The sequence below is a fragment of the Schistocerca americana genome, chromosome 1 (assembly GCF_021461395.2).
Source record: "Schistocerca americana isolate TAMUIC-IGC-003095 chromosome 1, iqSchAmer2.1, whole genome shotgun sequence".
NCBI classification, from domain to species: Eukaryota; Metazoa; Arthropoda; class Insecta; order Orthoptera; family Acrididae; genus Schistocerca; species Schistocerca americana.
The window spans coordinates 615,845,472-615,869,407 of NC_060119.1; the positions used below are offsets into that span (position 1 = coordinate 615,845,472).

The 23,936-nt window shown below is 41.3% G+C and overlaps 1 protein-coding gene across 1 annotated transcript in view; it reads left to right on the forward strand.

Moving 5' to 3' along the window:
- The first annotated feature begins 2,254 nt into the window (after nt 1–2,254).
- LOC124625417 (otoferlin-like) overlaps nt 2,255–23,936 on the forward strand; it is a 1,049,973-nt gene continuing 1,028,291 nt past the window's right edge. Inside the window, exon 1 of the mRNA XM_047149169.1 lies at nt 2,255–2,361. Coding sequence (XP_047005125.1) covers nt 2,283–2,361 — 79 coding nt within the window. The 5' untranslated portion in view covers nt 2,255–2,282. The remainder of the gene's footprint in view (nt 2,362–23,936) is intronic.

The following is a 23,936-nucleotide window of genomic DNA, read 5'->3' on the forward strand; positions in this document are numbered from 1 at the left end:
TTCTTTCCGCGCGCTGTACGAGATTGGAATAATAGAGAATTGTGAAGGTGGTTCGATGAACCCTCTGCCAGGCACTTAAATGTGATTTGCAGAGTATCCATGTAGATGTATATGTAGATGTGGAATATGAACGCTTTGCTTGTCTGCTGGTGCGTGAGAAAGATTAATGCATCACGTATAGGTGTAAATGGGCGTCTAGGAAAAAGTAAACACAGACGGCGGTAAACGAGAAAAGTTGGTAACATCGCGTGACTAGTGCTCTATACGTTAACAAAGCGACAGCAGCCAGTTTCGTATGCGAACAATATGCTGATACTGCATTGTACCAATGAGCAAGAGAACAGAATGCGTTTTCACGTGTTCAACAATTCACAAGTCTTCTGTTTTGATAAATGTGATAGGAGTTTTAGTTTTTAAAATGTCTAATACATGAATGAATAATAATTTATCAATTTAAAAAATTTGTACTCATTTGTTGTTGTTGTGATCCTCAGTCCTGAGACTGGTTTGATGCAGCTCCCATGCTACTCTATCCTCTGCAAGCTTCTTCATCTCCCAGTACCTACTGCAACCTACATCCTTCTGAATCTGGTTACTGTATTCATCTCTTGGTCTCCCTCTACAATTTTTACCCTCCATGCTGCCCTCCAATACTAAATTTGTGATCCCTTGATGCCTCAGAACATGTCCTACCAACCGGTCCCTTCTTCTTGTCAAGTTGTGCCACAAACTCCTCTTCTCCACAATTCTATTCAATACCTCCCATCTAATCTTCAGCATTCTTCTGTAGCACCACATTTCGAAAGCTTCTATTCTCTTCTTGTCCAAACTATTTATCATCCATGTTTCACTTCCATACATGGCTACACTTAAACCTATACTCGATGTTAACAAATTTTTCTTCTTCAGAAACGCTTTCTTTGCCATTGCCAGTCTACATTTTATATCCTCTCTACTTCGAGCATCATCAGTTACTTTGCTCCCCAAAATAGCAAAACTCCTTTACTACTTTAAGCTTCTCATTTCCTAATCTAATTCCCTCAGCATCACCCGACTTAATTCGACTACATTCCATTATCCTCGTTTTGCTTTTGTTGATGGTCATATTATATCCTGATTTCAAGACAGCGTCCATTCTCTTCAGCTGCTCTTCCAAGTCATTTGCTGTCTCTGTCAGAATACAATATCATCGGCGAACCTCAAAGTTTTTATTTCTTCTCCATGGATTTTAATACCTACTCCAAATTTTTCTTTTGTTCCCTTTACTGCTTGCTCAATATACAGATTGAATAACATCAGGGAGAGGCTTCAACCCTGTTTCACTCCCTTCCCTACCACTGCTTCCCTTTCATGTACCTCGACTCTTATAACTGCCATCTGGTTTCTGTACAAATTGCAAATAGCCTTTCGCTCCCTGTATTTTACCCCTGTCACCTTTAGAATTTGAAAGAGAGTATTCCAGTCAACATTGTCAAAACCTTTCTCTAAATCTACAAATGCTAGAAACGTAGGTTTGCCTTTCCTTAATCTTTCTTCTAAGATAAGTCGTAGGGTCAGTATTGCCCACATTCCTACGAAATCCAAACTAATCTTCCCCTAGGTCAAAAAAATGGCTCTGAGCACTATGGGACTTAACATCTGACGTCATCAGTCCCCTAGAACTTAGAACTACTTAAATCTAACTAACCTAAGGACAGCAGACACATCCATGCCCGAGGCAGGATTCGAACCTGCGACCGTAGCGGTTAGGGACTGAAGCGCCCAGAAACACTCAGCCACAGCGGCCGGCCCTCGAGGTCAGCTTCTGCCAGTTATTCCATTCATCTGTAAAGAATTCGCGTTAGTGTTTTGCACATGTGACTTATTAAACTGATTGCTCGGTAATTTTCACATCTGTCAACAACTGCTTTCTTTGGGATTGGAATTATTATATTCTTCTTGAAGTCTGAGGGTATTTCGCCTGTCTCATACATCTTGCTCGCCAGATGTACTCATTTAAAAGACAAAAGGCAAAAGCCTATTTTTACGTTCCAGTCCAGTGTATAGGTAGTTAGTACGAGTAATAGGTTCCGGAGTGTTTTTCTTGGGAGAGCTGATCGCGAGCTGAGCATTCCGATATCGCAGCGGCTGGAAGCCGACGATAAGAACGAGGAGTGCGGTGCGCATGCGCTGTGGCCCTGGCGAGCGCGGCCGCCTGTGGCGCGGGTAGCGGCAGGCAGTGCGCGAGGCGCTTCCCAGAGGCAGCGGCAGCAGCAGCAGGTGGCGGCTACAGCTGCAGCGGGATGGCGCTCTGGGTCCGCGTGCGCGCCCTGCAGGGCGACCGAGCCAGGGGCGACAAGCTCATCAGGGCCGACTTCAGAGGTCAGTACGTTCAGCCTCACCTACAATATAAACAGCTATATACACCAACCGTTTGCACCAGAAACTGTTCGGGAGCAGTATCACAATCGTTTGTCATGCACAGGAATGAAACATCTTCAAACTCTACAAGAAAGTTAATTTACACACCAGAGGTGATCCTTCAAAAAACAGTGTAGAAGCAGTGTCGTTTTCAGCTTCTTGTAAGTTTTTGATTTAACAACGCGTATGCCTTAACAACTTGAAGATTATAATTAGTAATTTATGTAGTGAGCCTACGGCAGCAGTGGGTGTAACAGTAAGATATTTCTTGAAGATCGGAGCTCTTTGGAGAGTCTAATGACATCCTTCAGGACAAAGTTTCCAAGGTTTGGGTTATTGTGTGTTCGACTGATAATAGATTCTCAAGCTAAACTGTTCGTACCTTCACACAATTTGAAAAATTATAAGGGTGTAGACATAAAATGGTCGAAGGTTGTGTTCCAAAAGCGAACAGCATATAGACATAAATGATGACACTTTCTGCAGGACCTGACCATTATTTTGCAGGGCAATGCTCAAGCACGTACAGTGCAAGCTGTTACTGATTTGTTTGACTGATAGGGTTGCTGAGTGCTATACCACCTACCGCACTCCCCTGACTTAAGCCCTCGTAAGTTCAACTCAGTTTCTAAACTGAAGGAAACACTTCACGGCATACGCTTCGGAAATGCTACAAATTCGTTGGGCAATAGACCGCGTCGCTCGAACTGTCAACACAGCTGGCACTACTAAGAGTATCCTACGACTTCCACATCGCTGGCAACGTGTTTTACGCAATGCTGGTGACTACTTTGAACGTCAGTAAAACTTTAAAACACGTATCTATTTTGTACTAGCTGTAAATAAATAGTTGCCACTATTAAAGTTCCAACCCTCGTACATGAAAATAACCAAAAGGAGATTTCAGAGAAATTAGTAGGGAAAGAAGTTGGCGTCTTGTGTAAAACAACAATGTGTATGGCATTTTATAGTGGGAAGCACACTCTCAAGTGGAGAAATATTGTCGCAAGTTGCATCTGATTCCGATTTTGACTCTTAAGAATGAGCAGGACTACAAACGCCAGAAAATTTCATCTACGGTGATCGACCACGGAGCTAATAAACGTAGGTCCTCACTTCACTATCTCATCTAATCCTCATAACAAATACGGGGTACAATCATTGTACCGCGTATAAAGCTCGTATTGCAAATAAAATACCTTTTTACGCAACAGAGTTATTCAGTAGTGTGGCTAGTATTAAGCATCAAATTGTCGTAACTGTTTATCGCTAAAACCATCTCACATGTAGATGGTGTATGGCTAAAACCATCTCACATGTAGAGGAAAAACGTGAAAGTATGTGAACATATTACTTTATACACCGCAGAGATGTTAAGTGGTTATTGGTAATATCCAACGTCAAACTGTCTCAACTCCCTTTCATTACGGGGTGGATAAACGTCTGGGAGATGTGAAAGGAAAGTGCGAAGTTGACATAAATACCATATAAAATAACGACACTGCAAACCGAAAACGATTTCTGTTTACTACGTTAGGGAAGAAACATGTTGCTTTAAGTCAGCTGCATCAAAGGTGACACGCTTTTGCTGAAGATTAAGTCTCCGAAACAAATAACAGAAACTGATAAAGAAACAAAATTTACTTGGTTTGGTAGCCTTCGGCGTAAGAGAAGACTGAATAAATTAGCAATTTTATCTTGAGAGAACCGTTCTCAGACTAGTTATGAAATAGATCAAAGCTGCATAGACAATCCCTTGAGTGTACATTCAAATACTGGTCCACTGATCAAGATCTGGGTTTTCCTCGATTTCTTCACGTTGGTTGGAAGGAAAAATGAGACCAAATGAATAAATATTTGTTATACACACATATATCCTGCAGCTGGCTCTGACTTTAAGAAAACATCGTCATACAATAATTACGATCTTTCCCTAACATAAGCAATGAATAAAAATATTTAGATACGATACCGGTGAAATGTGGAATCAGACCACCCGTAACGAACGTGAGAAGTTTTTTGTATCTGATGCCACAGACACAAAGTTATTCTCGAAAAATTCCATTTTCTACCCTGGCTGTGATAAAATAACTTATTTTCACAACGATCAGCTGATTTTGGCTTTTTGCCATTTTCAAGTGCATACTCCTACACTCTTACGTACAAGCATAGGAGTATGCACTTGAAAATGCCGAACAGCCAGAAATCAGCGGACAGTGATATAAATAACAGTGATTTCCCTATAGTCAGGGTGGAAAACAGAATTGTCCTTCAACGCGAGAAGGTACGTTGACAAGCCGATACTACTCACAAAGTAGTTCTGTTTTTTCAGTATCATTTGGACAATGTATGTAATGAATTGGTAGCCACAACAACAATCGTAGTTTTTATTCCACTTGAGGTTTCCTCTAAACTTATATAAATGCTTAAAGTGTACCAATAAGTATTTCATGCTACTTTATAAAACATTTGTGAGACATTTGCAAGTTATTTTCGTCTGGGTAGGGCCCAACAGCCACAATAAATTTGAGAAACACTTTGATTCTACTAGGCTCCATTTTTAATTACTTTATTTCCGCTACTATTTTCAGATATTGTTCGTAGTCAAGTGCATTTATAGTAACAGATATGGACGCATCGCTGTCAATTCGTTAAACAATATGCGTACCATGCGAATTTGTGCAAAGCACTGTCGTCAACTTCCACCTCATAAAATGACGACTGTGCTGTGTCAACGATGCGTCCACAACTGATACTATAGATGCTCTTGAAAATGGACAGTGTCTGAAACTAATAGTGAAAATAAAGTAATTTAAAACACAGCCAGTCAGAATCATGTCATTTTCCACATTTAAAAGCGATATCTTTAAGCGTTGCCATATCTTTGCGTTTACTAGTTGAACAGATAAACCTGCAGAAAACAGTACAAGTTGCTACTCGAAAACGAATAACAGAAATTGTAAACTGTTTACCCATCATTTATCTGGCAGCATCTACCAACGGCGTACGCCTTAACTGGTTCAAACCTCGCGTAGCTCTTCAGTTGTTTTTAACAATTTAGCAAAGACCTTTGAGTGTGTAGAAACTATTAAATAAGCCTCTCAGAACTCAACGGAAAGGACTACCAGGCGTTTCTCGTGAGTTTCATAAGGTCAGTGTCGTACCGGTAAGGAGGCAGGAAGATCGACAACGAGGTCGTTAGAGCACAAGTTTGGATTGTTTCAAGAACAGGAATGGAAATCGGCGGTGGCCTTTCAAGAAAATCATCCCAGAATTTGCCTGGAGTGATTTGGGGAATTAACGGCGAATCTAAATGTGGATGGTCGGAAGCGTATGTGAACCGTCTTCCTCCCACACGCGAGTCCAGAGTGCCAACCACTGTGCCACCCGCTCCGTCGAAGGGATACCAAGTGTATTAAACATAACGCATTCTTTAAGCGATTTTTACTGAAGATTACCTTAGTTTCAGCTATCAGTCACGCTCATATTCCCGAATTTCGTCACGTTTATCATCCAGTTTTACGAAGAAGCCGAAAATTGTTTTTATGTTGAGTCCAACTGTATCTAGGTATTAGTTAATTTCCAGTATTCCTAATGGTATGGAAGTTTAGACAATGCGCGCCCAAAGTATTTTCTTATAAGTATATATTGACTATTACTTTAATTTTTTGTTAATGCGGTAAGCATTTTTACTATAATAAAACGCGAGAACACAAACAAAGGGCACCACTTAAATAATGTTTGAATTGCAGACTTAAGGATGAGAGAAACAGCAGTTCTCATTAATGACGACAAAGGAACGGCGTACATGGTGCGTAAATTTTCAGGCCCGGTCTTTCCGTTACTTTCGAGAAACAAGGCAGCGCTCCCAACAGGACGGTTCTAATTAAGAGAGAGCCGCGGCGCAGCGCTGAGCCGGCACCCTGCTTTGTGCTGTACCCTACTGTCCTCCTACTCTACTCTCCTGCCCTTAGTCTACTGTACGGCGCGGCGCCACGGCCGCCTTTCTTTGAGCGAGTCTGGTGAGCGGCTTGTGGAGAGGACCACAAGGAAAGCTTCCATCACTGCCGGCTGCCTTATCCCATTCACGCTCCACCTCCATAGTCTACCCAGTCAGTGAAGGAAAGCCATATGTAGCTGAGAAACCTTCCTAGACACATCACAGAAGCGATGAAACCATGAGTACCTCTATGTTCAATGTGTTACCTTGATCCGCAACCGTAAACCTAAAACATTTCCAATAGTACCAAAACTTAACATTTTTGCCGCGTGAAAGTCTTGTCTCAAGTAAAAAAGCTGAATCGAAAATACAACTTTTGCACTATTTCTTCGTTCCTTACAGCACAAAAATAGGCTGCCACGAATTTCTAGCTTCTTAATGAGTAGCAAAAAGTGACGGTTACTTGTAATGGTGTGACAGACCTTTAATCACGAGTTAACAACCACTAACGAGAAGCAAAATCGGAAATTACATCCTTCTCGTTACTTTCCCTCTTACTCTCAATTTGAGTATTACAGCTAGAAAACTACGCATCCAAAAATCAAAAATTGCTATTTACAGTAATAAGCGTTGCTCCTCGCGGACGGATTGAAATGCAGCAGTTACAATCTCGTCACTTTTTTTTTTTTTTTTAGTAACCAGAAGCTCAAAAGAAACATAATATTTCAATCATGAATTATTTCAGTTATTCCTCCATATGGAAAAAAATTGCCGTTGATTATAACGCATTTGTTTTTAATTTGCTAATCATCCATTCATCCCTGCGTGAACTACGTGAAGAAAATTGTTTCAACCACTGATGCACAATAAGCAACGATTTTTCGAATATATGGCGAAGATATTTTGCTATTAACTTATTCCCTTACGAATTCTGGAGGCGTCAAGTCATAGGGTAGCGATATGCACTTATAGAGATGGCGTTAGTATCGAGTACACAAGAAATAAAAGAATAGTGCACTGGCGGTGCTGCCATTTGTACTTAGGTGAGTCATGTGAAACGGTTTCCGACGTGATTATAAGACTTTGAACTCAGAATGGTATTTGGAGTCACACGCGTGGAACATCCCATTTCGTAAATCGTTAGGTAATTCATTAATCAGAGAACCACAATGTCAATAGTGTGCCGTGTGCCGAGAATACAAAATATCGCCGATTACCTCTTACCATGGACAACACAGTGGCCGACGGCCTTCACTTAACGACCAATAACCGTGGCCTTTGCATTGAGATTCCTATGCTAACAGACAAGCACCATTGCGTGAAGTAACCGCAGGTATCAATGTGGGACGTACGACGAACGTATTCGCTAGAACAGTGCGGCGATATTTGGAGTTAAAGGGACTATGGCAGCAGACTGCCGACGCTGGTGCCTTTGCTAACAACAGGACATCGGCTGCAACTCGTCACCTGAGCTCGTGACCATATTGGTTCGACCCTAGACGACTGAAAATCCGTGGCCTTTCAAATGAGTCCCGATTTCAGTCGGTAAGAACTAACGGTAGGATTTAGTCGGCGCAGATCCAATGAAGCAATGGACCCAATCTGTGGACAAGGCACCATGGAAGCTGCTGGTGGTTCCATAATGGTGTGGGCTGTGTTTGTGTAGAATGGACTAGGTCTTCTGGTCCAACTTAACAGATCATTGACTGGAAATGGTCATGTTCGTCAACCTGGAGACCATTAGCAGCCTTTAATTGACTTCGTGTTCATGCGTGACAATGCACTATGTCGCTGGGCCACAATTGTTCTGGACAATTCGGGCGAATGATGTGGCCACAGAGACCGGCCGACACGAATCCCATCGAACATAATGGGACATAATCGGTTGGTCAGTTTTGCACACAATTCTTCACAGGCAACAATTTTCCAATTACGTACGATTATAGAGGCAGCAAGGCTCAATATTTCTGCGGCGGACTTCCAACGACTTGTTAAGTCCATGCCACGTCGTGTTGCTGTACTACCCCGGGAAAAAGGAGGAGCTACACGAAATTTGGAGCTATCCCATGACTTTTGTCGCCTAAGTGTACTTCGGATACACATGCTGGTTGTTAGGCCATCGCACAGACATACATTTTTGGAATTTTGGTGCGAGTCATGTCATCGACTAAGACGAAACGTGAAGAATGGACTGTCTTCTCTGTCGTACACTAGTCGCATATGGAGAGAGAGATTATCAGAAGTGATTTGCTACCACAGTATCAGGTCATCAAGTGGAGACACGATTCCAGATTTGTACTCAAAAGCACGTCTTTTGCCTGTTTTGAAGCACAGTTCTTGTAATTAAGGAATCTGGACTCGCTTCACGGCGCAGCCCAAAGCGCCTTACTACCACTAAATACTTCCTTCTTTTCGATGTCCATCAGACGTGAAAGATGAAAAAATCTACTTTCTGTATTAGTTGGTACATTCAGCCTAAAGCGACTGTTATGACTGCAACACTTTATTTTGATAGGTGTGTAGTTAACATACCTGAGCGGAAACAATGGAGTTATGCAAATAACGTAAATTATAAATTAGAAACTCCTTATGAATGTAACATGGAAGTAGCGCGGTAATACACATGGTGCTCCATGGATTTTGCAACAAATGTACAGGGGTGATACGTCACGTCATGGGGAACAACTTGTGCTACAGCAAACAATGTTCGCTGATGCTTCTGAACGACACTAGGCTTCTTTTATACCTGGTTATCGGAATACTACTGAGGTGCAGCAGGACAAAAGCACTGTGAGGTTCCCGTAAGCTATGTGTCTTGTATGTTGTCCAGTTGCTTGCTTCATGTGAAAGAGGTAGGCCGAGCTCCTATAATATCTTTCTTCGATTATAAACACTCGTGCTTCAGGTTTTTGTGTTGAAAATTACTATCAATATACTGGTTAACGGACCCAGCTAATTTGGTGAAATCTCGTCTTCCCAGGGCCACCAAATCATCAGCGAACACTTTTTCTCTCACAAAAGTTGATCCTCATATGCATTTGATGTAATGAGTTTGAAACACAAGTATACTTTGAGCGGATGTGTTCTATTTTGGCCCAAATTAATCCAATATTCATTCTTATCATTGCCAGTTGTCACATTGCGTAAGAATATCGCATTCAACCAAGTATTTTGGCCTCGTACGTAAACAGCTAAGTTTCACGTTCCAGCACTTTTCTAGAGTTGACTACAGAACGAACGCAAGATGCAATGTTGCGCAATGTTCTATAAAGGTACGAATTACCGTATTCGTCCAAACGTTACCTCAGACTCACTATAATCCACCCTACACTTAGGATAGCGTTGATACTATGCTCTTATACTGCAGTATTATACAGTATGTTAGGCTGGTTTCAAGTTCCTAAATATACGAGAACCCTCTATTTTTGCCTCTGACTGGCCATCCACAAGACATGCCACACGCTGGACTCCCAAGAACCACTCGACGAATGGACAATGGAAGTAGCCAATACGCAACGTTCTACATAGTCTCTTGAATGTTGTTAAGAAAGCATGTCCCGCATTGTGGGTTTCATATCAGGAAGTGCAGCAAGACTTGGTGGCTTTACCGAATACTGTAACCACTACGGTGTATCGTAATATCGATACTCAACTTTGATAGCTTTTTTCTACTGTTCTCATTCACGTGGGCCAGAAGAAATGGTATTGCTGACAGATTTCTGTTCATAGCGTCGCGCTTTGTCACCATATGCACTACAGTGACACATGGAAATAGTTAAAACTACAGAGCAATATAAATACATTATAGCCACACAATCTGCAGGTTGTAAAGCCGTTAAGAATTACTTTAAAATTCATTATTAATATGAAATCTATTAAGTGTTCATCAGAGTTTTTGGTACCGTTCTACCTACTTCATCGATTCAGCTCCTTAGTTCAGTTATGCTGACGTGGAAATGCCGTGTTATTACATAAAAATCAATGGAAATAGATAGATGAAGTACATCTTCAATTTAACGGCCATCCTTAGGAGTAGTAGGTGTTCGAATAATCCCAAAAACACAACGATTCCCAAAACAACTGTAATCCCCCAGTATAACGCAGAACAGAAAGCTGCATTATACCTTACGAGACTCGTGTAAGCTACCATTACAGTTGAAATTAATGGGAGAGTGAATATAACGTAATTTGTCGCTGATCAACTTAATAATATACGTACGTTTCTTAATCCGTCACAACAGGCTGCATCAGAAAACCAGCTGCTTAGACGCCAACAAACCGAGCGGCCAGAGGCACCCCAGTAGTGGCACACTAGATAAACCTGCTGCACTTACCTCCGCCCTGCAAAATCACATCATATTTCGTGGTCTGCTTGCATCGAATTCCATTCGTACCTTCTTCAGTCTTCCACTCAGAAATTTCGGTAGCAGCGTTTGTAACATATGGAATGCAGATCCACCGTTACGCTTACTGAAAAGCGAATTCTCGTCCCATCTCAGTAATTTTCATCACAGTGGCACTGTCAGACTTTGACTAAGTGACCGATGTCTTATGCAGAGTTAAGTGATAGTGGCCAAACGTACTCATTTTAGCTTCTCATTGTATTGCACTTCTACGATAATAATTTATATAATCTGACGCAGATGTTTTCTAAGTGTGTATGTACTTGACTATGGGGCTCTGAAAACTCTTTAAATTCTGTGAAATACGTTTATTGAATAAAAGCTTTGTACTAGAAATTTTTATCACATCAGTTCAATAAATTATCACTGAAAGCTCTCTCCGTCAATTGAAATCCAATTTGAATGCCTTCTTAAGGTGAATCTGACTTCACATGCTCAGCGAAAGTGTGTTGCGTCAGAGGCTAAGTGCGTTAATAATAGTATACTAACAAAAGCGATCACTCTTCCGTTCTCGTAGTAATTATAAGTAGTAGATAGTCCGCAATTGTGCCATTGCGGCGCTCTGCGTGGAGAATGAACGGGTTATTAATCAGTTGTAGCAATGAAATGAAATTACATCAAATGAATTTCTCAAAAGGCAATGACCGTGCTGCAGACTCTATTTAACCCGTCATCCTTCACACATTCCCACAACTTGCGTAAAAATAAATCTTTAAATTCGAAAAGTGAAATTGAGACAACTGCAAGAATACTTAATAGCATATATTCTTCAAACCAGTGTAACAATCCCTAACATTTATGTGTCGCAGTTCAAAACTCGTCCACAATCGGACGTAATTCTATCGATTATAGATTTATCAAGGTGTCCGCCAAAAATAATATACTCTAGCAACTGCATTCAGTATTTCCACAAAATCTCAGACCATATTAGTCCCAATTCATTACAGTTCTCTCCCTCTTAATATGAGCAAATTACATCGAGTCAGTCTTCTCCATTTTCCTGAAAGCTCAACACTCTGTTCCAATAGTATGTGGTAGATTATCTCTGCCTGGGCGTTGTCACATAGCTTATTATTACGTGAAGCTGCATGTTTTCACTTTTTCAACAGAATTCATAGTTTCTTTATACATAGCATAAAAGATGAAGTTAAATATAGTGGCAAATAGGTCATGAGAATGGGATAGCATATGCCCAAGAGCCGAAAGTGGAACTTTTCGTTTGATTTGCACGTTAAGCACGCAATATTGCAGTTACAACAAACTCTTCTTTTGTATTTATAAAAATACAGACAATTCGTCCAGAAGGCGCATTACCTTTCGCTCATTTAACTGACCTGTGTAAATTCTCAAATTAAATACATTACAGTGATTAATCTCCTGAAGGAACACGATTAATACGGTATTGTATCATTCATGGAAATTACAGTGCTGTGATTTGTTGATCAGTGCGTTCATAGTAATTGTCAAATATCATGTAATATTCCTTTAATACAGCTCATAATGTTTAACAATCACAATGCATTAGTTCATCGGCTAAGCTTAGCATTGTAATTTGCTGGAATGATACAACGCCTTATAAATCCTGTTCTTTCAGGAGCTTTTCAGTTTAGCGTATTTAATTTGACAGGGCATCGTAATTCTTAAATACTGTGTAGTATTCCACATTTAACACTGCGCAATGAAGCAACAGACACAGAGAAAGAAAACATTTCACCACATACTTACACCTCCTTTTGGAGGAACGACAATATTACAGTGTACACTTTAAGGAGTTACCAACGGAGACAGGAGCATAGTGAATGAAATTATTAGCATAGCCAGTAATGCATAAAACATACCTTTGGGAACAATGAGGATCATGATACGACCCGAACTACCAAAAAAGGAGTATTGTGCGAGTGCGTGGACACACAGACTCGCACCCAAAACAGCAGCATCTGTAGTTAACAGAGTGCAAAGTGGATGCTTCTTCGATTGACTGGTGCTTTTATTACTGTATCAGTTGAGACGTTAAAAGTAGTATCCGGAACTCGTCAGCTCGTTTTTCAGATATGGAAGAAAGCGGCACCTACTGGACGCAGAGTATAGCCTACCATCAAGTGAAGACTATAGTAAACAAGCAAACAACAAATTCGCTTTCATACTCAACTCTTGTGGCAGAAAATATGGAACGAAGCTCTAATAAGAGTCGGACGTACAGCATCACCAAATAAGAGGCTGGAGACGACGCTTCTGAATAGGATTGATACACTTGTTGACGGGCCATGACCCTTCGCCTTTTGTAGGCGACGATTTGGGAAAGGAAACACATCTGAACGTGGCTTTGTGGAAGAGACCTGAGAATTTCGGCCGTTTGTAGAAGAAGTATCTTCCGGCCGGCAATACCGGAGTGAAGTGGGCAGGCAAGTGACGGTGCTCTTCACCGCACCCAACGATATCCCTCGGGAGTGGGGAAGTTCCGTCCTGCGACTAGGGAGCCAGGAGACAACTTCAGGTGTCAAATTCTTCAAAGCGAACTTGGGTGGCACCCAGTTCACGCATACGGACCGGGGCGCGATGAAATGCCTTCTGGAATCCCTCACGCAAAAACTGTTGGTTTTTCTGTTTGTAATATATTTTAGTCTCACACAAGATACTACACTGAGAGTAGTGAAATGGGTTGTGGCGTAACAGATACAGTTTTTACGTTAGTAGATGTAGTCTAGTCTAATAGAAATAGCTAAAGCGATAGCTGTAGTTTTACAGGTAGTAGAATTACAGATTATAATTGCAGTCCAAGCAAAAGGGATACACCTTTTGTCTGAATTATAAGTAACAGGATACACTGCAAGAAATAAGTTAATGTAATACAAACTTAGTTCCGTGAAAGCTGATGACAAACGTAATCGATACATTTTCTTTTCAAAATCCAGCCGCAGTTACACGGTAATGACACCGAGCGACGAAGCTAAGTGGTTAAAAATTATATAAGTGTTTGTAACACCGCACATGACTGTGATATTAGTAGTGTTGCCTTAGAAATCAACTATGTTACATGGATTTCTCGCAATTTTCTGTCACATTTCGTGTTCGGAGACCTTTAGAACCGAGGAGAAAAGCGTACTATGACGCTGCTGTCTCCTCAACGTCCAGCGCAAGAGATAGACAGTCGTAAGTATAAACTCGTTCGGTCATCTACCCCAAGTAATCCTTGCGTATTGTTGGAATCAATGATTGCTGAGTTACACTTTAATCGCAACTGTTCACATTGTACGCTCTACGCCCAATTATGGTTGAGCTAACACAATATCAGCGGTTACAGGTTATAGTCTATTTCCTGCCTGTATGAATATTTCTCCAGATCGCATCGGACAGTGACTGTAGATGGTTTTACGAGCTGATAGGTGCGTTCTGACAAACTTCTTCGTATCAGATGGACGATTCTCTGTGAGACTACCCAGTATTCGGCGATCGTGCTCGTTATTACATGGCATCCCATATTATTCTTCGGCGAAAGTCCTATGACTACTGCAGACTAACTTCATTAATTGAAATGACATCCGATAGTCTCAGAGCACGAATCGTCTCTGTCACTAGAGAAAATAAATTCCACATTCATGTACACAGTAAGCTGTCGCTACGTGGCTACCCATATAATTAATGGCCCGCAACAGCTAAAGAATGTTGACAGAACTATTTATATATTATTTCATCCTAATATACAATACTTTAATAATTGAATACCATATCCCAGTTTTAGTTAATACTCTGCATTACAAAACAGTAATGAGAATGGAAGACAGTTATTGCACGTAGAACACCATCGACGATATTTACATTCCTTGTTGAAGTGTGAATTACTGCACTCAGACGACCTACGGCAGATTTGTTAAGAGGAGCCGGAGGTGCCTATGCTGCCCATGTTAAAATCACTAAGTTTGAGGAACATTTATGAATAAACTACCAAATAGAAAAATTTGAATTTCTTTTTTACATATAGGGTGGTTTAGTATTGCAGTTATGACAGAGGGATTTTGGAGTATCTTTTCTAGTTTCTTTCCAATTATTTTTTTATTAATGACCAAATTTTTTTTACAAATAATTGCTTTATAATTAAACTGAAATGAAACTACTGAACATATTGCCAAACGGCTGTGTTACAATGTAAGTTTGACCACTAGGAGTGCTGTATAAAAATTTCATCTATCTAGCTTGAGTGGATTTTGAGAAAATGTTCCTTATATTCGAAAAATTCTAATTTATGGGAAATGGCTATCAAAGTTTCTCAATACATTCCTGCACTATAGGATGGATTATCAGGGTCTTCTTCTTCATCCTCCAAAAGCTTCCTCTTCTGTCTTCTTTTCTGGCCTGTTGTTTCATCGTACTTCATATGCCTTTCTCTTGTTTCTGCTCCTCTTATCCTTTCTCTGTCAATATTTCTTAGTGCTCGTACAGTGTTCACCCCAGCTGTAAGTCCTAATGCCTTCAGAACTTCACACTTCACACTGTTCCCTTGGTTGTAGGTTGCTATTGCATCATAAATGCCAAAGTGCAGTATATTTATGCTTACAAACACCCTTTTAGGAATCACTTTCCAAATCAAATTGTTTACGCTCTCATTAGGATTCTACGTCTTTCTGTGTAGACATTATTTGTGTAACAATTCTGGCTGTGCTAAGTCATGACAAATTGGTTTTATTGCATTTACCACAGCTGCTGGCAAACCATGTTTGTGATCATAGTTCTTTTTTGCATTATATTTGCACCAGAAATCTTTTGGGCACAGGCTGTGTTGAGGGTATTCATTGGAAGAGGCAGTATGAAGGAACAATGCCCACACTGCTTTTCGCATGTCACTAACATTACTAGTATTTTGCCTTATAGCATACCCATAGTATCTCTGTAGACGTTCAATCACCTCATCAGTAAGCCTGCCTCTCCCTCCTATTGTCTTTCCATCACTGAGCTTACTTGAACCCAAAGTTTGTTTGAGCCTTCGATGCCATGCACCCGTACGCTTTTGCACATGCCCAATGCATTCCAACTTTTCAACTACAAATTCATTTCCATATGGTTTCAGTTCCTCTATGGTCTTGAAACCTTTGGAGTCACCATCCCCAAGGTAGTATTTGCACCTAACATTGTATCTGGGAACTGAACGTTCAAAAATTTGTTTCACTCCATCCACTTCCATTGCTCCACTTGATTCACTAAAATTTGCCTCACAGGTTCCACTGTGCTCTCCTTTGATTTTATTTTTGCGCCTACAATGTTTTGATAATATTGCAGCATCTATCACTTTTGCACTATCACCACAAGTAGCAGTTACAACCCCATTCAGGGGTTAATGACCCCTCTTTTGCCAGGAACCATCTAATGCCACTACCAAATCCCTAGAACCACTGTTCATTTCTACAGATTCCTCCACTGCTTCCTTCATGGTTTTCAAAGCCACATCTTCAACAGAGGATCCTACCAGTTCATAGTAGTACCCAAATTTTCTTGGAGGCGATGGCAAGTTCATAATACCACAAAACAGTTTACCAGCAGCAGACCCTTTTCCAATGGATCGAAGACCATAAACAAGTCGAACATTCACATCAAACACTCTAGATCGTTCATTTTCACCAAAGAGACTGGCATGTGAATTATAGAAAGTCACTTGATACTTGCAACATGCACAGATTATCTTCATCTCACAAGCTAAACCAAAGTGCTTTGTTATCTCTAGTCTCACTGCTACACTTGGACACATTTTGCACAGAACACTTTCTTTCAGCACAGAAGATAATGATCCAATATTCAGTACTTCGTTAATATCATCACTGTCACTAACATATTCACGAAATCTGTCACTTCCACCAGTCAGCTTCTTGCTAGATGATGTCACAGTGCTATGGCCGGCCATGTGTTGCTTAGCAGAAGAACGCACTGTTTCAGTAATTGTAGTATCGCAACTTGGTATTAGTGTTAATTTTCTTTTCCCTACGTTCTTCCTCTTCTTATATACACGGTTACTAAAACGTGGCATCGTAACCAGAACAACGCTTTACACAAGAAGTATAATACTACCAACAACAGGCGCAACACTGAACTAATTCGAAACGGTAAACAGCAAAGAGACGATGTACTGGGCTCTTAACGCTTCATTTGTCACAGAAAACAATGTAGCCAACCCTTGCACACTCGCTGTATGCGTAACATAAGGCGCTGTATGCGTAACAGGCCGAGAAAATCCCAAGCAGTTCGCCAGGAAGTCACGAGAGGGTGTTAGATGCATTCAGCGGCCGCTCATTTCATCTGCAGGCGTGGAGGAAAATGGTAATAACTCCACTTCTAGGGCGAGCAGAACAATAATTCAAAGTTTACATTAAAGAGAAATGTTCCAATGAAATTTCGGTAGCAAAAAAAAAAAAAAAAAAAAAAAAATCGTAAATTTTTTGATTTGACCACCTCCGGCTCCCCTTAATTACATTCAAAATGTTTTCCTAAAAAGTATTCATAGTTATTGTTATTACATTACAAATCACAAATATATCATATCCACCCCACTTTCATTATACACCACAGTTCACAATCACATAAAGGAACAATTTTGGTGAACGTGATTATTCACGGGTGATTTTACTTCCCGGGGCAGAAAATAACATTAATTTCTTTTTTAATAAATGATTCTTCTTCGCAGTCCACAAACAACGGAGGTTCACTGAATGCAAAGTACTCCCATGCTCAGGGGATGAGCGTAGGCTAGCAGCTGTAGGAGTCCGCACGTCCGCGCTACCCAACTTCATAGTGGACGGCGTTTGCCGTTGCCTTCCTCCGAGCTGTTATGAAGCTTCGAGTGCCCGTGTGATGTGGATGGCTCTGATGAAAGCTTGTACAGTGTAGCGTTGTTCTTGTGTCGTTGATCAAGGGAACAGAGAGCCTACTCTTCTCGAACAGCAGAAAGCAGACCGTTGGGCTTAACCATCCCACAGACGTATCAAAGCGTGACACAAGCCTGCGCTCCATGAGACACTGCGGAGACGTCTGAAATACAATGCAGTACATGGCTGCAAAGACTGGTGATCAGCAATCTTATCACCATCTCTCCCCCCTCCCCCTTGTCGGCCAGATACTGACAGTGAAACTTTTCCACCACTAGGATACGAACCGACGTACCTCCGAGTCGAGCACCATCGCGTGCGTTGGAGACCTTGGTTACGGAGGCGGGCAGATACGGAACTACTGCAGGATAACTTCTCCTATACCTTTCGCAGAAATTATGGATTGGTGATCACTGTTCAGTGCATGTATGTGACAACAGCATGAGTTTGACCATTCTCTGAACGCTGTAGCAGAAAATGATATATACATAAAAAATGACTCATTCTCGCATACTGCATTCTTATGTACTTTGTCTCCTCGGCATAATACCAATGGTAAGGATCCGAGAGGGAAACAATGGTCCATGAACAAAGTGAAGATTTTTCAACAAAAGAGCTATTTAATTAAACAAAACATACTCGCCATTGTCAATTTGTTTATAAGTTCACATTCTATCAATTGCATAATATTAGGTCTACAACTTTGCTTCCGCCGTTTTGCAATAGACGGCAGTAGCGGCAAGTGGGGTTCGGGTGTTGGTCATAGGTGTAATACAATAAGCTTAGGCATCTGTAAACATAATGACATAAAATTATTAGTCGGTTTGTGATTGCATCATAAGGTTACTCTCGATTAAGTTCATCAGCTTAGGTACTCATTTCTCGCCATTGAAGAAATCTGCGGCTATGGCTCTTAAAATGCTGGGTAAGACCAATGGTGACGGAACTATTAGTGGAAGAACGTGCAGAGAATGTTTTCAATGCCTTGGGAACAGTGATTATGATGTCGAAGACCAGCATGGCGGTGAAAGGCAGAACGTTTTCGTAGCTACTGAAACAGACAAAGACAGTCACAGGACATAATTATCGAAAGCAATTGATGCGTTCGAGCCCAGCACTGAAACACAAACGGCCACAATACAGTGATAGACACGTAAAGGTAGTTTTTCAGTAGGTCATGGCCCGACTTCATGTCACAAAACCCGTCAAAATATACATGGAAACGTTGAAAGGAGAAGTCCTATCCCTCCCGTCGTATTCCCCATACGTTGCTCTCTCTGACTACCACCTTTTTCGATCAGTGGCATACAATCTGGCTGACCAGCACTTCCGATCATATGAACAAGTACAATATTGAATCGATTCATTGATCCCCATAAAAGATACCCAGTTCTTCCGCCACGGGATTCGTATGCTATCCTAAAGGTGGGACAATGTAGTGGACAGCGATGGGCAATACTATGAATCATAGTTTTTTGGTAAGTTTTTCACAATAAAGCCCCGAACTTCGATAAAAAGTGGCGGAAGCAAAGTTGTAGAACCTGGTATAAGGACCGATCAAAAACTTTCCCAAATGCAGCACACACACTGAACCTCCAAAGAAACTGGTAAAGGCATGCGTAATCAAATACAGAGACGTGTAAACAGATAGAATACGCAGCTGCGATCAGCGATCCACCGGAGACCGAACAGCACAATAACCCTGGGTTCGGTGTGGGGCGGCGGAGGGGTGAAGTGGACTGCGGCAGACGTCGTGGGGTTGTGGACCACTGCGGCTGCGGCGAGGACGGAACCTCTCCGTCGTTTCTAGGCCTCCGGTTAACATACGACATACAAGACATGCAAACTGAGTAATCAAAATTAGGTAAATCGTTATAGGTTTAACCTACAGGTAATGCAATTACAATCTTAACTGACCAGAGCTACTAGTGAAACTATCATAGTCTACGCCTACTTACCGTAGGCTATGGTAGTTTTACAGCTCTAATTACAAACACTGCCTAGTGTTTTCTTGAATGGTATCGGGTGCCGCTGCGTGCATGTGACGCAAGTAGAAAAGTATGTAAGCGTGGAATAGAGGAATGTGGAATCATTCTCGCAACAATAGGAGCCACAAGTGGGTAACTATAATGACAATAGCGTTTTTGACACAGGATAGATTGTTTTGGCCTGGTGCCTAGGAACTAGCATCTCAGAAATTTAGTCACCTGTTTACGCGTTACTATCATGAGCATTTACGGAAAGAGGCTGATCGCTGGTAAAACCATGGACCGTCTAAGCATCTTCACAGAATATTAAGTTCGGACAAACAATCCTGTTGGAGGAATATCCGCAACTGAGCACTATACCAGAGGTTGAAAATACCGCTACAGTTCTAAACTCTAGCACACTTGTACTAGACGCGCTAATAGGTAGCACACCTGAAGATGGGCTTATAAGAGCCCGAAACCGGTTGTGTGATAATAAAAGTACTTTACAACTGTGGCGGCGTTTTCAGCCTCTGGATTAAGTTCGGATGTTTTCCTGCCCTGTAAAGCAGAATAGGCGGTGATCCGTGGCAGATATGACGACAGAGTACGATGGTGACGCAGCCACAAATGTTTCGAAGCAGATCGTTCAGCACACGTTGTTGAACTTGGAGATTCGCAGAGGGCAACCTCTACGTGTTCCTCCATTGACACCTTTTTTGACCGCAGTGGGCACGGGATCATAAAAGACAGGACGGTAGATCAATGGAAAGATCTCTCCTCAAAGGCTAATTCCTGTTTCTCGTTGTACCAGGTCGATAGTAGTCTCCGGATAAACCATCATCTAGTCGAATGGTTGCTTGAAACACGCAGCGTGTCAAGGACGCAGGCCAGCAGGCGCAGGATTTTGCTATGGTGGACATTTATGTGACATGCCATGAAATCTACGATCCTAATCGATGGCAGAATGAAAGCTGTGAACTACGTGAATATTATTGCAGTCCACGGCGATGGAAAGTTCCAGCAGGAGAACAGTGGCCTTTTTTTTTCAGTGGTTTGAGGACATGATAGCGAACTCACGTTGATGTCTTGGTCACCAAATTCGGCTGATATAAACGCGGGGGAACACATCTGAGACGCTGATGGGCAGCAGATGCCCGCTCACAAACCATCGACCCTTTAATCTACGGGACTTTATGACCTGTGTGCAGACGTTTGATGCCACATACCTTCATAATCCTGCCAAGTACTTGTTGAATCCATCCCTTGCTGAATCGCTGCTGTTTTGCGTTCGGAAGGTGCACCAACCCGTTGTGAAACAGATGTTTGGCTCATCACTGTATATCTCTCACACCTTTTCTTATTGTTAGTCTCGTTTGATATAAATATATCATCTGTTTCACAGATGAACGTGAAGATTATGCTATTGCACACAGGACCCACATAAAATTAGTTCATCAGAGAGGTAGAAAAATTGTTTTTCCAGCCATATTAGGATTCTACTTATGAAATATTTAGGTTTCTAACGACAAACCTGTATGAACGAAAACACCCAATGATCACTACAACGTCAGTTTTTGCCATCGTAATAATGCAAATCTATTTTCACTCATTAGTTCAAATAAACGACCATTCCGTCTGTATACTATAAAACTGAAACCGGAAGAGTAAAGAAAAAAGGGGAGCATTTAGAAACTACCGTCTCCTCCCTCATCAACGCCAGCTGTAATTTGTTTCGCACTGTGGTAGAAGACCTCGACTAACAGTAGTAGATGTAAAGTAGAAATGCCACAGGCAGTCCGACAAGCTACACGTTATCCACACACTAAAACAGAGTCATTCAGGTAATTAGTCTTCTTTCACTACATAGCTCTCGCTGGATTTTAGCTCCTGGCTAACTAGTCCCAAAAGAGAACAGACATGAAATGAAACATTTGAAAGAAAAGCTGTCGTTTTTACACCTACGGCTGCCGAAGCATGCGTCTTACACATTATTGTAATTACACATTTCATTCGCAGGGCCACGAAGTAATACTGTTTTTTTTTTTTTTTTTTTTTTTTTTTTTTTTTTTTTTTTTTTTTTTTTTTTTTTTTTTTTTGTTAATGAACTGAAAATGTGATACCTTTGCGTTTGTGTAATCTATTCAGGTTATCACTGGAGTGTCTACTGAGCTATCAAGAGCAGTTAAGTGTAAGAACGTAACTAATTTCGCCATTAAACACACTCTAGGAGGAAAACACTTATGGCTCTGAGCACTATGGGACTTAACTTCTGAGGTCATCAGTCCCCTAGAACTCAGAACTACTTAAACCTAACTAACCTAAGGACATCACACACAACCATGCCCGAGGCAGGATTCGGACCTGCGACCGTAGCGGTCGCGCGGTTCCAGACTGTAGCACCTAGAACCACTCGGCCATTCTGGCCGGTCAAAACATTTATTTCCTGCTCCTTTAGCTCGCGGTATGGTTCATTGATTAATAGATTTTTGTAGGCATGTGCCGAATTTGCTGTGAATTTTTTGATGGAAAATTACTTCCATCAAGTGGTTCCTTGATTTCTGTAACAAGTATAGTTTCTCGGATACAAAATAACTTAAACGCGTATTCCTCTTACAGATGGAAATGTTTTGTAAACTTTTAATCTAGTTGCGTCTTTGATGTGAAATGAAAAACGCTAGTAAGTGATGTCAAAAGTAAGAGGTATATTTGAGTATTATTAAAAGGGTTAGCATAAATTAGTGAACTAGGACAATTATTTCTGTAGCCCTTATAGGGCTGAAAATAGCATATAATGCAAACGAATTATAAGCGAAAACGAAATTGTACGATTTTAGCTGAATACGCGTAGAATAAAGATGATTCAGCTCCTTTGAGGTACGAACAGATTCTAACAAATGGTTCCTCTTCATGGATCACACATATAAGTCTTTCACATCCCATTATTTAGAATTCTGTTCATTTGGTAATTTTCACCACTCCATTGCAGAACTTCTCTTACCTACCTAGAGAAAAGTCTGCGCGCCACTGGCAAAAAGTTATTTCTTTTCTTTCTCTTGTGATACGTACATCGACTGAATCATTGCCCACAGATAAAACTTCAAGGTCAACTCAGGGCACGCGAACAACAGTTAGCCTTTTGTATCAGATCTTTTAACACGCAGCCCCGAGGTTTGCGAGGACGCAGCCATCTATGGCCTCACTTTAAAAAGTATACGTATTCCAGTTCTAAAAAATTCTATTAGCGACAGTTGCTTTCGGCCAGTTGCTTCTCTTATGTAATTTCGTCTTACGGCTAAAAGAGCAACACCCTAAGATTAATGGTCAGATTCAGATGAAATCTTCTAAAGCCTTTCAATGCAACAAGTTTCTTCCATTACTCGAACTTTGTCTTCGTTTAAAGCCTTTATTGTGTTGCTGTATAACTATTTATTTTACTCAAAGACACTTTTCAGTGTCTCTTGATTGTTAAAAATGTTTAGACAACGTCTCCACGTTGTTTAACTAGTAATCTGTTCTTCATGTGTACATAACACATGTCATTTCACATATAGCTACCTAACACGTGACATTTCACGTATAGCTGAGATCAATAAGTACACTACTGGCCATTAAAATTGCTTCACCAAGAAGAAATGCAGATGATGAACGGCTATTCATTGGACAAATATATTATACTAGAACTGACACGTGATTACATTTTCACGCAATTTGGGTGCATAGATCCTGAGAAATCAGCACCCAGAACAACCACCTCTGGCCGTAATAACGGCCTTGATACCCCTGGGAATTGGATGGCGTGTACAGGTACAGCTGCCCATGCAGCTTCAACACGATACCACAGTTCATCAAGAGTAGTGACTGGCGTATTGTGACGAGCCAGTTGCTCGGCCACCATTGACCAGACGTTTTCAGTTGGTGAGAGATCTGGAGAATGTGCTGACCAGGGCAGCAGTCGAACATTTTCTGTATCCAGAAAGGCCCGTACAGGACCTGCAACATGCCGTCGTGTGTTATCCTGCTGAAATGTGGGGTTTCGCAGGGATCGAATGAAGGGTAGAGCCGCGGGTCGTAACGCATCTGAAATGTAACGTCCACTGTTCAAAGTGCCGTCAATCCGAACAAGAGGTGACCGAGACGTGTAACCTATGGCACCCCATACCATCGCGCCAGGTGAGGACGAATACACGCTTCCAATGTGCGTTCACCGCGATGTCACCTAACACGGATGCGACCATCATGATGCTGTAAACAGAACCTGGATTCATCCGAAAAAATGAAGTTTTGCCATTCGTGCACCCACCTTCGTCGTTGAGTACACCATCGCAGGCGCTCCTGTCTGTGATGGAGCGTCAAGGGTAACCGCAGCCATGGTCTC